Source organism: Sphaeramia orbicularis, chromosome 7, assembly GCF_902148855.1.
Source record: "Sphaeramia orbicularis chromosome 7, fSphaOr1.1, whole genome shotgun sequence".
Classification (NCBI taxonomy): domain Eukaryota; kingdom Metazoa; phylum Chordata; class Actinopteri; order Kurtiformes; family Apogonidae; genus Sphaeramia; species Sphaeramia orbicularis.
The window spans coordinates 24,037,112-24,050,281 of record NC_043963.1 but is presented as its reverse complement, the minus strand read 5'-3'; the positions used below and the strand labels follow the sequence as shown (position 1 = coordinate 24,050,281).

Below are 13,170 nucleotides of genomic sequence, written 5' to 3'. Positions count from 1 at the left end.
ATGTTACTTGACAAAATATTTCTCTTTGTAAATGTGACCTGAAACTTTGGGTCATTTCACAGTAGACCTGCATTTTCATCACTACTTAATTAGAGAGTCTGTATTTAATTAAAACTGCAATAAAAGCACAACTTCCCCATTCAAAACATTACTCAAAGAAAAGTATCATGTACAGAATGTTACCCATTTAAAGTATAAAAAATCAAAGTAACCATCAAATATTGTCTTTGTTTTAGTGTGAAAAAACGGAAATTACATGAAAATATTTACATTTACAAACTATCCTTTCATAAAAACTGTGAATAACCTGAACAAATACGAACAACCTGAACTGTCTTAAGAAAAATAAATGCAATTTTATGTCTGTTACTAAATGTTTTGGGCCTTTGTAGATATACTGTGATTTGTAAGTTGCACATATGTTAATGATAAGCTGAGGCATAATATTGTTAAAATTGCTGTAATTTTTCTTAAGAAATTTCATGTTATTCATATTATTCACATCTCAAAGGATGGTTTGTAGATGTAAACATTAATATAATTCTAGTCTTTTCACTCTAAAACATAGAGAAAAGTTTGGAGATCACATTATTTATATACATTTTGCCATTATTTTACTAGCCCACTTAAGATCATATTGAACCCCTGGTTTATTTAGTTTAGAGCACAGGTGTCAAACATGCGGCCCGGGGGCAAAATCCGGCCTGCCAAAGGGTCCAGTCCGGCCCTTGGGATGAATTTGTGAAATGGAAAAATTACACAAAATATTAACAATCCTTTTAGTTCAGGTTCCACAGTCAGACCAATTCAATCTCAAGTGGGCAGGACCAGTAAAATACTATCATAGTAGCACATAAATAATGACAACTCCAAATTTTTTCTCTTTGTAAATGTAAATATTTTCATGTATTTACACTAAAATAAGTAGAATTTCACAAAAAGATGTGAATAACCTGAACAAATATGAACAACCGGAAATGTTTTAAGAGAAGTAAGTACAATGTTTGCAATATTCTGCCTAATATTAAATGTTTTTGTGTATTTGTATACCCGCTGTGATCTGTAAATTATAATGAACATGTGGAAATGATATACTGAGGCATAATATTGTTCAAATTACACTTATTGTTTCAATTTTTTCATGTTATTCACATTGTTGGAAAATAGAGTTTGTAGATGTAAACATATTCATTGTTTAATTTTACTTTTTTCACTCTTAACCCTTTCATGCATGAATTATGAGAACCTTAATCAAAACTTTTTCCTGAGTGTTTTTATTCATCTTTAGGCATGGAAAAAAAACAATTTGATTTTTTATTTTTATTTTTTATTATTATTTTTTTTTTTATGAACCTATTTTTCACGGAGTTCCAAAAACGTCCACTCAGCTGGACACCATGCATTTGATTTTAGAAGCAAAGAAACATGTATTTACTGACATACAGTGGGAAAACTATGAAATAGAAACACTTTTAATGCTGCTAATCTGACATTTTCTCATATTTTAACATACCTGCATGGAGATAATATGCAAAAAAAACCTTTTTGTTTCAAAAAAAACAAACAAAACAGAAAACAAAACTGTTAATTTCAGTCTAATAAGAATTGCCTTTTTTTTTTTTTTTTTACACTCAAACATGTTAGTGCAGATCAGGTTTATCTAGAACAGCAAAGTTACAGTAATGCTATGAATTTCAGTGAATGGGATGATGTATAAGTGTCCACTGTGTCGGCTGATATGGAACTAAAATAACAAAACCCATGAATATATAAGAGAACAGCTGGAGAAAAGCTGTCCACTGTAGTGACCACTGTGCATGAAAGGGTTAAACATAGAAAAAGTTTGGGAGTTGACATTATTAAACATATTATTATTTATATATTATTATGTTATTACTTTACTGGTTCGACCCACTTCAGACCAAATTTAGCTGAATGTGGCCCCTGAACTAAAATGAGTTTGACACCCTTGGTTTGGAGATTTTGGGTTTCCCGAGCAGACCCTGAACATATCTCTATGTTTACTGGTACTTTACAGTCGGTGCGTTCAAGTGAAGGAGGTGATGCAGAAGGAGGGACTACGGGCGGTAGAAGTTGGTCTGGGCTTCAACAGTTGGTCCTATTTTCTCTTCACGGCATTGTTTTCAAGACCTTTCTCCACGAAGGTAGGTCTTTACAACATACCAGAACGACGAAACTTTTTCCTGTATTTAACTGTTTTAGTCAGACATTTAGAAGCGTTTGTTGAAAAGCAGCGAAGGTTGTGCACCGTTTGTTCTAAAAATGACTCCAGGAGGTTGTTGTATGATTTCAGATATGGACGACCATTTGCGCAAACTGCGTCGCCGTCTTTGTTTTTACTTGAGTAATTAGTTTATGATACTCTAACTAATGTAATAAGGTAAAGCTCTTAGGTTTGGTTTTGTAATTTAGCCTTCGACAAAGCGGGTATTGTTAGCTTTGATTAACGGTACGGGGCCGCCGGGGTGGGTGAGCTTCACTTATCCCAAAAAGAACCCTTTCCATGGGATGCGATTAACTGCCCAGGCCCACACTGTTTTCAACTCTTTATCCGTCCTTGTTTGATGGATTTTCTGCACAGTAATGCCATTATTGTGAGTCTATTAACACAAAGTAACAGGTAGTTCTAGATTTAATGATTTAATAAGAATGTTTATGGGTTTATGGATGTGTGGCTTAGCATAGACTGTATTATAAACACTGGAAGATTTGTGGCTTCAATGAGAAACAGAAATTAAAGTATGTTCTTTGTCAAAGCTGTCTTCTTCACGGCTCAGAGCCTTTTATAGCTTTAAAATCAGTTTCCTCTGGAGGTGACTCAGATCTTCCAGTGTACTCCTGCTCATATTACAGCTGATGTAATGTCCAGAAGTCTTATAAAAGTCAAAGAAGTGGTTGTTTTCCTTTTTATTTAGGAAACTGATCCAAACTAGCCATGGCTGTAGAGGGGGGGATGAAATGTGTCAAGTTCCTGATCTTCTTTTTCAACTTCATTTTCTGGGTGAGTACCTACAGGTCAAATATTTATTTCTTTACTGAAATAATGTGGGCACCACCTACATGCAATATTATTGACTAGTGAAGGAAGTGAAGTGTGCTTTGGCCAAAAAGGGTTTTAGGCAGTCATGAAGAAAACAGGAAGCATGATGAGGGTTAGTTGCTATGTGTAATTACTGTTATCAACATAATTCATCTTATCGTTTTGGTGGGCTAAATTCTTTCCACCACCTGACTAGTTTTGTGACATTTCACCTTTTGGTCAATCCTGTGACACTGAACATGAATTGTGGTCTTTTCGTCCCACGTAAAGCTTGCAGTGCAGTATGTAATCATGTGTGAAATCATCTGATGAGTAAACATGCACTTCCACAAACTCTGACACCCACGTTTAGTCTATGAACATCTCCCGAATTCTTAGTTCTGGTTATATGTCTTACAGGGCTGAGGAAAGCGGGTCAGGACATGAACTGTAAACATTTCCTAGCTGTGACCTGCCATTTTTGTTATTGTGTGTATGACATCAAGTGAAGTGGTGATAATGGAATGTGAATCTTATGACCATATCTCTAAGTGTAGCGTTAACTGTATCATGTGACTCATCTTGATTGACATTTTCTTTTGTTTTCCCCGCTTCATTGATACAGCAGCACTAAAAACTTTGAACAGTGGTGTTCAGGATGTAAAAAAAAGGGCAAGCTCATTGTCTGACAGGACAGGAGGAAGTACAAAATGACAAAGCTGTATTTATTCTCAGGTCTTTTCACAGTCTGAAATGAAGTACAGCAGCAGCTCAACACTTTATTCTGTCCTCATCTACTCTTTCTTGTGTCTTTGCTCTGTTTGTCTGCTCTCTTCATGCCTCTGTGTTTTCCTACGTCAACCATTAGCCATGTATTTGCCTTTGATCAAATATTTACATTGGCGCAGTCAAAAAAAAAAAAAAAAGAGAGATCTCTAGCTTGGGCTTAACATGGATAACATAACTAACTGTAAGTGTCATGAGAGAGAAGGCCTTTTTTTGAAACATCTCACTTTTCATACTACATTCTGTTAATTTTTCAGAATTACGCTTGTTTCTAAGAGACTGGGAGCTTTGTTTATTTGTTTACAATAACAAATTCAAGTTCATTTTCTCAGTTCAACTTATGATATTTTTAAATAAATGTTAAAAATGTAATAGGGGCTTTGTGAGTTAATAACTAACCAAAAGCTGTTCCTGTGTATTATGCCTAAAATTAATTTATGACCTCATGTTGTGCCACTTCCTGCTGGGGTATGTTTGTTTTTGCTTTGTACCAACTGTATTCATAGTGATAAGAAGGTTCCAATTCTTAACCTGACTCCTAACTTGAATATCTGTAAGGTTTTAACATGTTTTGGTTGTTTGTAGTATGTATGGGTCATTATAATGAAGTCACTATCTGTGACTTTTTGTTCAGTAATTACTCAGTGTCACCAGATTTTCCCATCTGATACTCAAGTGTATTAAGTAAACTCGGATCACTTGACTAATGACATCCTTTTTCCCAGTAACCACACCCTCATCAGTGGACCATGTTTTCAAGCAAATATTTATTTTGTAATAATAAAATTATGAAGAAGTAGTAGTGCAGCATTATGGCATACATGCCAATGTACTGCACATTGTTTAGATAATAATAATAAAGCATGAAGGTAATAAGCCACTTTTTTTTAAAAGAGAAGGAAAAAAATCAACAAAGAAATGTGTCAAAAATGTCGCATGCTTTTCTTGTCTTGTATTGTAGTAAAGTTATTGGTTTTGGAGTGTTAGTCAGGCATAACATGATCTGAGGTAGGAAAGATGTTTTGTGGATTAGTAGATTCAGAATTAAGACTTCTTGCTAGTTGTACAGTCTGTTCTTTGTAGGTGTGGTAAAAGTAGAAGCAGTTCTTTGTAATATTTGCATTAGTGTTATTTGATTCTGGCTGATCACGGTCAAACAGTCAACCCACTCAGTGTTTGAAAAAGATCTGGTGAATTGCTATTGACACACCACCCAAAACCGTGACAAATGAAGACAGCATTTCTTCATCAGACCATCTGCACACAGGAACATAACACTTTTGCAATTTCCTCTCATCTATCTGCTGCTGGTGCTAAGTCATTTTGCTTGAGTAAGGTGTTATGTGATAAAGAAGTGCAGCTTTGTAGTTCCCACTGCAGTCTCAGATAAGGAAACATGTTTCTTACATGAGAAGTGTGGAAATGGTCTTTATACTAAAGGCATGAATTCCTTCCTAAACAAAGCTGCTCTCTTTTCTACAGTTATGCGGCCTGGCATTGATTGTCGTGGGAATTCTGGTTCAGATAGCCTTGCACAAATCCTTTACGATCCGTGACCCATCAGCCTCTGGAGCTCCCATTGTCATCATTGTAGTCGGTGTGGTGATTTTCTTCATCACCTTCTTTGGCTGCTGTGGCGCCTGGAAAGAGAACTACTGCATGGTCACCACGGTAATTCATGTTGTAGCATCTTAAACCACAAAACAACAACCGTGTTGATTGATGTTTGCTGTGTGTAATTTTGTGATCCAACTTTGGAAAGAGATGGTTAAGCTGTGTGTACAAAACATACATACACTTAGAGACAAAATATGTTGTATTTCTTTCTTTCTTCCAGTTTGCCATCCTTCTGTCACTGATCATCCTTGTTGAGATCGCAGCAGCAATTGCTGGATACATCTACAGAGGCAAAGTGAGTGTAGAATTATGGTGCATTAAATTGATGACATTGAAGAGGGTGTGGATTAATCCAGCCTTTGGTTTTTCTTTCCTATCAAGCTCAACAATGTTGTCCAGGATAGTCTCGCTGACATGATTACCAATTACAACACGAGCTCAGCTGAATTCAGAGAGACTGTGGACAAACTGCAGGAGGATGTAAGTTTAGTGTAAACTCTGTTGCTCACTGTTTGCTTTTATTTGACACCACCTTTACATAACACTGCTACATCCTGTTAGTTACTGTCATGACATGGCAGTTTGAGCTAGTCATGATATAAAGGTTTACATATTTCTCATTTTGCACTTTCAGCTGCACTGCTGTGGCATCAACAGTTCTTTGGACTGGAGACACTTCAATCCTGATGGAAAATCTGTGCCTGATTCTTGCTGTAAGAATGTAACTGAAGGCTGTGGTATGGGAGCCATGACAGATGCTGATAAAGTGTACCAGAAGGTAAACTCTTCTGTGGTTCATGTTTTTGGAAGTTAAGCCATTATCCTATTTCAATTAAACTTTATGTATTAGTATATTTATATGAATTAATCTAAGGTAATTTCCACACTGATAATGATATCAAGAGTTTAAAAATCCAAATAGAGATAATTGATGATTTGTTTGTTTGTTTTTTTTAAGTGCTCTGTATAATTGTCAAACAGGCTATCATATAAACATATACCAACTTATCTAACCTAATATCAGCCCAGTGAACTTATGGGTAACACTGTGAATAAAATGAAAGAAGTTGATGTAGTGACGCAGGAATTGTGACCCAACCGCATCTGAAAAAGTCTCACTGTGCTACTAAGCATCAGACAAGTGAATTGCCCTTGAGTAGGTCAGAGTAAAGACAAATGTTTTTAGACCAATAGACTAAGGCGGATTAAAATCTTGAGTAAATATTGAATTTGGAATCATCAGGTGACCAGAACTGTAACTCTAGTGAGATGTTGCTCTGTGTCAGCTGGACAGGCAGTTGTTTGCTAACATATTTCTCATTACAGCTTTTGTAAGGTGTAATTGTCGGTGTGTGAAGCTTTTCTTCTCTGCAGTGGCCACAAAATCTGAAATAGTGTCATTTACTTAAGGATACAAGTTGAATGTATTTTCTTTTTCTTTTGAAGGGTTGTCATGATGTTCTGGTAGAGCAACTGAAGAAGAACCTCCTGTGGGTGATTGTTGCAGCTGTCGTAATTGCCTTCCTGCAGGTTTGTATCATGAATAAAGTTACAATGTGTGAATTTGCACTGAATTACTCACCTGCATTGGCTGATTCATTAAATGAATCAACCAATGCAGGTGATGAATTTCATTTAATCAAACCATCTTGGAGAAACTAAAATTGCATTACGTTCATTTATTACTGTTGTAGATAAACTTATGAAATGAAAATGTCTGTCGTATCCGTTTCCTTTCAGATTATGGGCATTGTGTTTGCCTGTCTGCTGATGAGAGGCATTCGCAGTGGCTATGAAGTCATGTGATCCAGTTTCATACCTGAGGATTTGCCAGTTCCAGTCACTCTTACTAGAACCTTTGTTTGGATTTACTTGTTCGTCTGGAGGCTTTGTGCTCCCTTGGTTAAACAAAATTTAATGGGTCAACAGTACTTCCCATCTTAGAAATGTTAATGACTCATTTTTAGGATTATTGTTCATTATAATGCCAGTCATATAGTTTCTTGTTGGTTGAGAGGATCTTATTCCCTGTATGTTAGAGACTTTGGATTCCTATGGTAAGTTTTTATGTTGTGGTGGTTTCCCATTTTCTGTTTATAAGAAGAAACTCTTTAGAAATAATTAGAATGTGTTTAAATACAAACTGGTCAAACAAAATGCATCATAAGGATATTTATTTCAGAAACAGATCCATTTGTAATGTATATAATATTGGCACAACAACACAACACTCAAATCTTGTTCTGCAAACATCAGATGTAATTAAAAAAAACTTTCTTAAAAAGAAAACATCTCTTTGCAACTTATATTTCAAATGTGTTGTGCCGGTCCTTGCGAAAGGCACAGGAAGCCAATGACATTTCTCTTTGAACAATTTTTTACAACAAAAGCCACACAACAAACGCAGTTCCTCTTTGTTCTATTGACAGAGTATGATGCTAGAATTAAACTGCAAAAGTGTGATCTGACTAGGATAAGTTTGTCATTTTAAGCCCCTAGAAACAGAAAACACAAAGTAAACGGTCAAATAAAGTGCCATCACAAATCTTGAAACAGTGCATTACTGCTGTGCTGCACCCCAACACATACAGGGAAGATTACTATTATATTAGACTATTCCTACAATAAGGGGTCAGTTTTCACTTCAAAATCAAGCATGAATGTCTTTGCAATTTGGCGGATTGATCTTCTAAAATACTAGTGACATTTTCACCTTGAGGGCGCTTTCATGCAGTCCGCTAGTTTTTAATGATCAGTTCCCTATTTGACAATTTCCTTCTTCCACAACGGCACACAAAAAACCTCTGTCATAAGCTATGTACAATGTTGCCATAACCTGCACTAGTGATAGTACAGAAATAAGCCAGTCACAAAATGAGGTAAAACTATGAGGAAATACAGTACATGTTTATGTGACCATGTAAAAGTATTTACCGTGTCCACATAAAAGCTTTTTCATGTGTATTTTTTTAATCACTGGAATGTGACAGTCACTTGACATTCCACAAAAGCACTGCTCGTTGTTTCTTACACTACATCATCTTTCTACCCTTGCAAATGTAACTTTGTAATAATGTGCTAGCTTAGAAGTAAACAGATCTTCACTGTAAAGTGATAAAATATTTGAGATTCAGTGACAGGTGAGGGAGGGGGGTACCTTAGCCTTCCCTGTAAATAGTCAAGTGCTTCATACTTGGGTTAAACCCCTAAATTACATTCTGCAAAGCAAAAGAATTGTGCCAAGCAAGATTTTTAGGTGACAATACCTATCATTTCATGTTTTAAGAGTCTGCTGATAACGAGCCTACAGATTTACCCTATGCACCATTTAATACACAACGTAAATGAGCAAATAGGACAATTCTGTAGTGCCCAGAAGTGAAGGAAGTCTTTTCCATGAGAACTGCTTTGATTTTAAGCCTAAAACTATGTTTCCAAACCTAAAAATCTTGCTTTGTGCAAATTTAAAATGTTTTTTCCTTGGCAAAAAGGGAGATGCTGACAGCGCTTCGAAGTGCAAGGTCAGGCTTCCCTGCAGTGGCGACCGGGACCATTTGGATAGTTGGCAGAGAGTAATACAATGGTGTGCAAAGCAACGACACTTCTGACTCTGCAGAAAAAGAACAGTAACACACACTGAGCTGAAATGTTAAGGGGACATGTTAAGAAGACATAAAACACCAAAATGAAAATACCTTTCAGTGCGGAGGAGACCTGGGAGCCACTGGACAACCAGTCACGACACTGGTTAACGCTGAGGCTATCGGAGTTGAGTCCCCTTACATAACAGGCCTGTAAACAAGAAGATATTACTGATGACACACTTGATTATACAGTGTTATCTATATTAGTGAATATTACATTTACAAAACAGTCACTAACATGTTTGAGTTCAGAGTCACTGAGCTGGTGAAGGCCCAGTCTGCTGAGGGCGCGGTCCAGCTGGAGCAGCTCCAAGCCGTGACTGTTAAGCCTCCGGCCAATCAGGAAGCCCGGGAGGCGAGGCGTCAAGAAAAGCAGTGGGCTGATGTGTCTCTGGTCAGCAGAATGAAAATAGAAGAGCACAAACATTTTCCTGTCAATGTTGAAGTTCACAGGGGGGTGAGTAAAGTAAATCAAAGGGTGGAGAGGAACTGTTCCACTGACCATCTGATTCACTCGCATCCGTTTTATACCAAGTGGGTGTCCAGAAAACAGACTTCGAACAGCGAGGATTTGAGACACTCTAGGGGTTGCTCCATTTTGTACCTAAAAATGCAGAGAATGTCTCACCTAAATGCAGGCTTCATACAAGACGCAGGTTTGAAAATGTATTGCAGCAAATAAACTGTCTAGTAAATCATTCACCTACTTTGGTGCAAAGCTCCTTCAGGTGACGCTGCAGCTGAACATCTCTGACTTTGTGACTTGCGTACTCAAGTCCTCTGAGCACCGGCTGGTGGTGCTGGGCCCTGAGGGAATGGTACACACCCCGAAAGGTCACCTGCTGCTGCGGAGTCCAGAAATGAGGGACCAGGAGCTGGCGGGGGAAAAAGTACCTGGCAATGAACAGGAGCGGAAAGAAGCAGGATTTGAGCAGCATAAGGACAGGAAAGAAAATCCTACACATTGAAGGATGCAATGTAGTGTTTATGAATGTTACTTTGACATAGATTGCAAACACACAGGAAAATAATATTTCAAAGTAACTCACATCAAGACAAAGACCAGATAATTGGCAAAGGGAGGAATGGATATCATCACCAGTGGAATGGCCTTGATCATATCTCTGCGAAGCTAAGAAACACAAAGTATTAAAACTACTGTAAGATGATAGAATAATGTGTCCAACATCAGAATTCACTGGTCATTTAACAATTATGTACTATTTGCTATGAAACTTGTACTCCTGATACCTCAAATCCAAGTGTACGAGATAATAAAATTAAAAAAAAAAAACATCTGTTGCTCTTTGACACAATAAATATGTTCAAATGTTTATACTCACACCACCTTATAAGTTAATGTACTGAATAAGCTTGAGGAGTTTAGCGATAAAGTTTACTATAAAATCTCCGATTCAGTATATGGGATACCACAACCCACTGACCCACCTGACGGAGTTTCTCCATGTCCCTGTAAGGCAGGTCCTTGTACATTATTCCATCTGTGAACATCTTTACTCGTATCCTCTTCAGTTCCCCAGCATCTTGGAACAGCAGCTTGAATCCTGAAATAATACAAACATTAGTGCCAAGACAACATAAAAGATGAGAATGGACCTAAAGCTGCAAAGTTCTGAGAGAATGAATATAGTGTACAGATTAATAAAACTGGTTCAATTATATAAAATGTTTCCTTAATATAAATTATTTTAAGTTTGATGTTTTTCAAATGATGTTTTATATTTACTCATTTACACCTACATATACAAAGCAGCAAACAGAGAATGTGTGTGAGATAAAACAAAAACAAAAAACAAGCCTTATAATCTTGATAAAGGATTGCACACTAACAGGTCAAAACATTATGACTACTGGCACATGATGTGGTAATAATGTTAATTATTTTATTATATTATCCCATGTCAATGAGTGGGATGTATTTGGCAACGAGTGAATATTTAGCCTAGTCTTGAAAGTTGATGTCTTAGAAGCTGGAAAATAGATCCAAATTGTTATTGTCAAATGACTGGGTCATAGCACCTCGGAACCTGAAGATCTTGTTGGATGATCCTGGTCTACAGTGGCTATACTCTACCAAAAGAAGTCTAAGGAGATCACAAACCAATCAAGCATTTGTTGCATGAAGTGGACAAACAAATGCACAAGTCCCCATGTTACAACATCCAGGACTTAAAGGATCTGCTGGTAATTGCCTCAGTGCCAGAAACCACACTATATCTTCAAAAGTCTGGTGGGATCCATGCCTTAAGATTCCACAAAAAAGGGGGGTCTACACAATATTAGGAGGGTGGTAATAATGTGATGTTTCTACAAATGCTCCACTGGGCTGAGATCTGGTTATCCTTGCTTAGACCCCTTTTGGTAGAGTCAAGCCACTGCAGACTGGGGCAACCCAACAAGACCTGCAGTTTTGGAGAAGCCCTGACCCAGTCATTTGGAGATTACAATTTGGCCCTTACGCAAAATCACTCAGATCCTAGTGCTTTGCCATTTTGATGCTTCCAATACATCAACGTCAAGGACTAAATACTTGTTTCCTAATATATCCCACTCCCTTAAAGGTGCCATTGTAACATGATCCACATTGTTACCACTTCACCTGTCAGAGGTCATAATGTTATGGCTGATTGGTGCATAATCCAAAACAGTAAAGAAATAACAACAACCATGAAATGAAGAAGTAAACAAGGGTGTAAACATTTATATTTACCTTCCACAAAAGTGTGGTAGAGCTGATAGAATCGGGGAAATCGCTTTTTAAGGAACTCTTCATATTTATTATTTGCAGACTGGAGCCTAGAAGAAATGTATCGACCAATACCTCGTTTAACTTTAGATGATGTGTAGTGTCTACACAGAGACAACCTGCAAATGCAAATAGAAAAATATTAAATACTCTGTTCCATATCGACAAAGTGAAACTCAAGATCTAAGCATTCCGTGTCGATTGTATTTATTAATTTATTGCAGACCAAACTCCGGGTATTTCCTTGTTAGATAAACCAGGTCTAGAGGCATATTATTAGGGGGAACATACATTTATTACATTTATTTGGTTTCAGTTTCAGTCATAGAAGACATGCTAGCTTAGCTCTACTCCTATTAGCATGTCTGTAACACAAAGCGACAAATCATAAATGAATGAGCCATTAATGGTTTGGGTCATACCTGGGCGGGCAGGACACATAAGGTGAATTAAGGCCATTTGCTATCCTGTTTGTCCTGAGACCACAGAGTCTGGCCAAAGACAAATGGGTACACAGACCTGCACAGGACAGCGCCATGTTTGACACTATCAAGTTCCGTGTCGTTACCGTAATGACGCCTTTACAGTGAAGCCGAAAGCAGTTACCGTAATGTCTGTTGTGTATAAACCAAGAATTTGAAAGTTGATAAGTTTTAACTGATTTGTTTGCATTTAACTTGTTTTAATTTATATACTGTAGTCCATTACGTTGACATCATAATCCCAAATCTCACGGGTTTTTTCGAGAACTCATAAACGCGGGGAAGGACGAAGAGTATAAGTAGGAGTCAGTCCCATCAGATGGTTAAGGTAAGAACCTGGGACAGGCACGGCCTTCGGGACTTTTAACTTTTGGCTTTGGTGCTAATACCACCATTTTAATTTAGACGTTTTAACGCGTAATTTAAGCAACACGTTCGTAAAACGTTTTATATTTTAAACGTAAGTCTCAAATTTGCGGATTTTTCTCAAACTTTTACTAAGTAGTTTGGCTACGGGCCAGCTAATCACGTGGTAAACATGGTACTGTGTGTTTGTCTAATTAGCATTAACGCTATTTGCTAGCTAAAGGTAGTTAATGTTTGTTGAATTGTCTTAGATGGACGTGAACGCCTTTAATATTGATGTTTGCATTATTTAAAATATAACATTATTCTGTGTTCAGTTTTGCTCCTGAGGTGTTTTTTTTTGTCACACACTGGGGGTCAAATGTGAAAAACCTCTAGGCTAATACAAATCACGATAAACGCTGAATAGTAGTATTTGGCTCGTGTTAAATGTCTTTCTATTAGGATACTTTTACCTCACTCGACTTA

General features: G+C 37.2%; 2 protein-coding genes across 2 annotated transcripts; one reads left to right on the top strand and one right to left on the bottom strand.

The window, feature by feature from the left end:
- Window positions 1–2,028: 2,028 nt before the first annotated feature.
- Window positions 2,029–7,706, top strand: cd63 (CD63 molecule). The gene is made up of 8 exons (XM_030139319.1): window positions 2,029–2,165; window positions 2,937–3,022; window positions 5,309–5,497; window positions 5,664–5,738; window positions 5,825–5,923; window positions 6,078–6,221; window positions 6,890–6,973; window positions 7,184–7,706. Exons 2-8 carry the CDS (start codon window positions 2,957–2,959, stop codon window positions 7,247–7,249), a joined length of 723 nt encoding a protein of 240 aa, XP_029995179.1. The 5' UTR covers window positions 2,029–2,165; window positions 2,937–2,956; the 3' UTR covers window positions 7,250–7,706.
- Window positions 7,707–7,817: 111 nt separating this feature from the next.
- Window positions 7,818–12,401, bottom strand: letmd1 (LETM1 domain containing 1). Its single transcript, XM_030139318.1, is given in 10 exon segments — window positions 7,818–9,036; window positions 9,039–9,053; window positions 9,139–9,235; window positions 9,326–9,478; window positions 9,590–9,691; window positions 9,795–9,981; window positions 10,137–10,219; window positions 10,537–10,652; window positions 11,819–11,973; window positions 12,277–12,401. Coding segments are annotated over 10 exon segments (1,095 nt in total). The 5' UTR covers window positions 12,393–12,401; the 3' UTR covers window positions 7,818–8,965.
- Between the last annotated feature and the right edge of the window lie 769 nt (window positions 12,402–13,170).

What these genes read in the sequence shown, in the direction of transcription:
- cd63 (XM_030139319.1), top strand. Translation starts at nt 2,957, where the DNA reads ATGGCTGTAGAGGGGGGGATGAAATGTGTCAAGTTCCTGATCTTCTTT. An exon ending in TTTTCAACTTCATTTTCTGG is followed by an intron (nt 3,023 to 5,308) that starts GTGAGTACCTAC and finishes TCTTTTCTACAG; the next exon opens with TTATGCGGCCTGGCATTGAT. An exon ending in ACTACTGCATGGTCACCACG is followed by an intron (nt 5,498 to 5,663) that starts GTAATTCATGTT and finishes TCTTTCTTCCAG; the next exon opens with TTTGCCATCCTTCTGTCACT.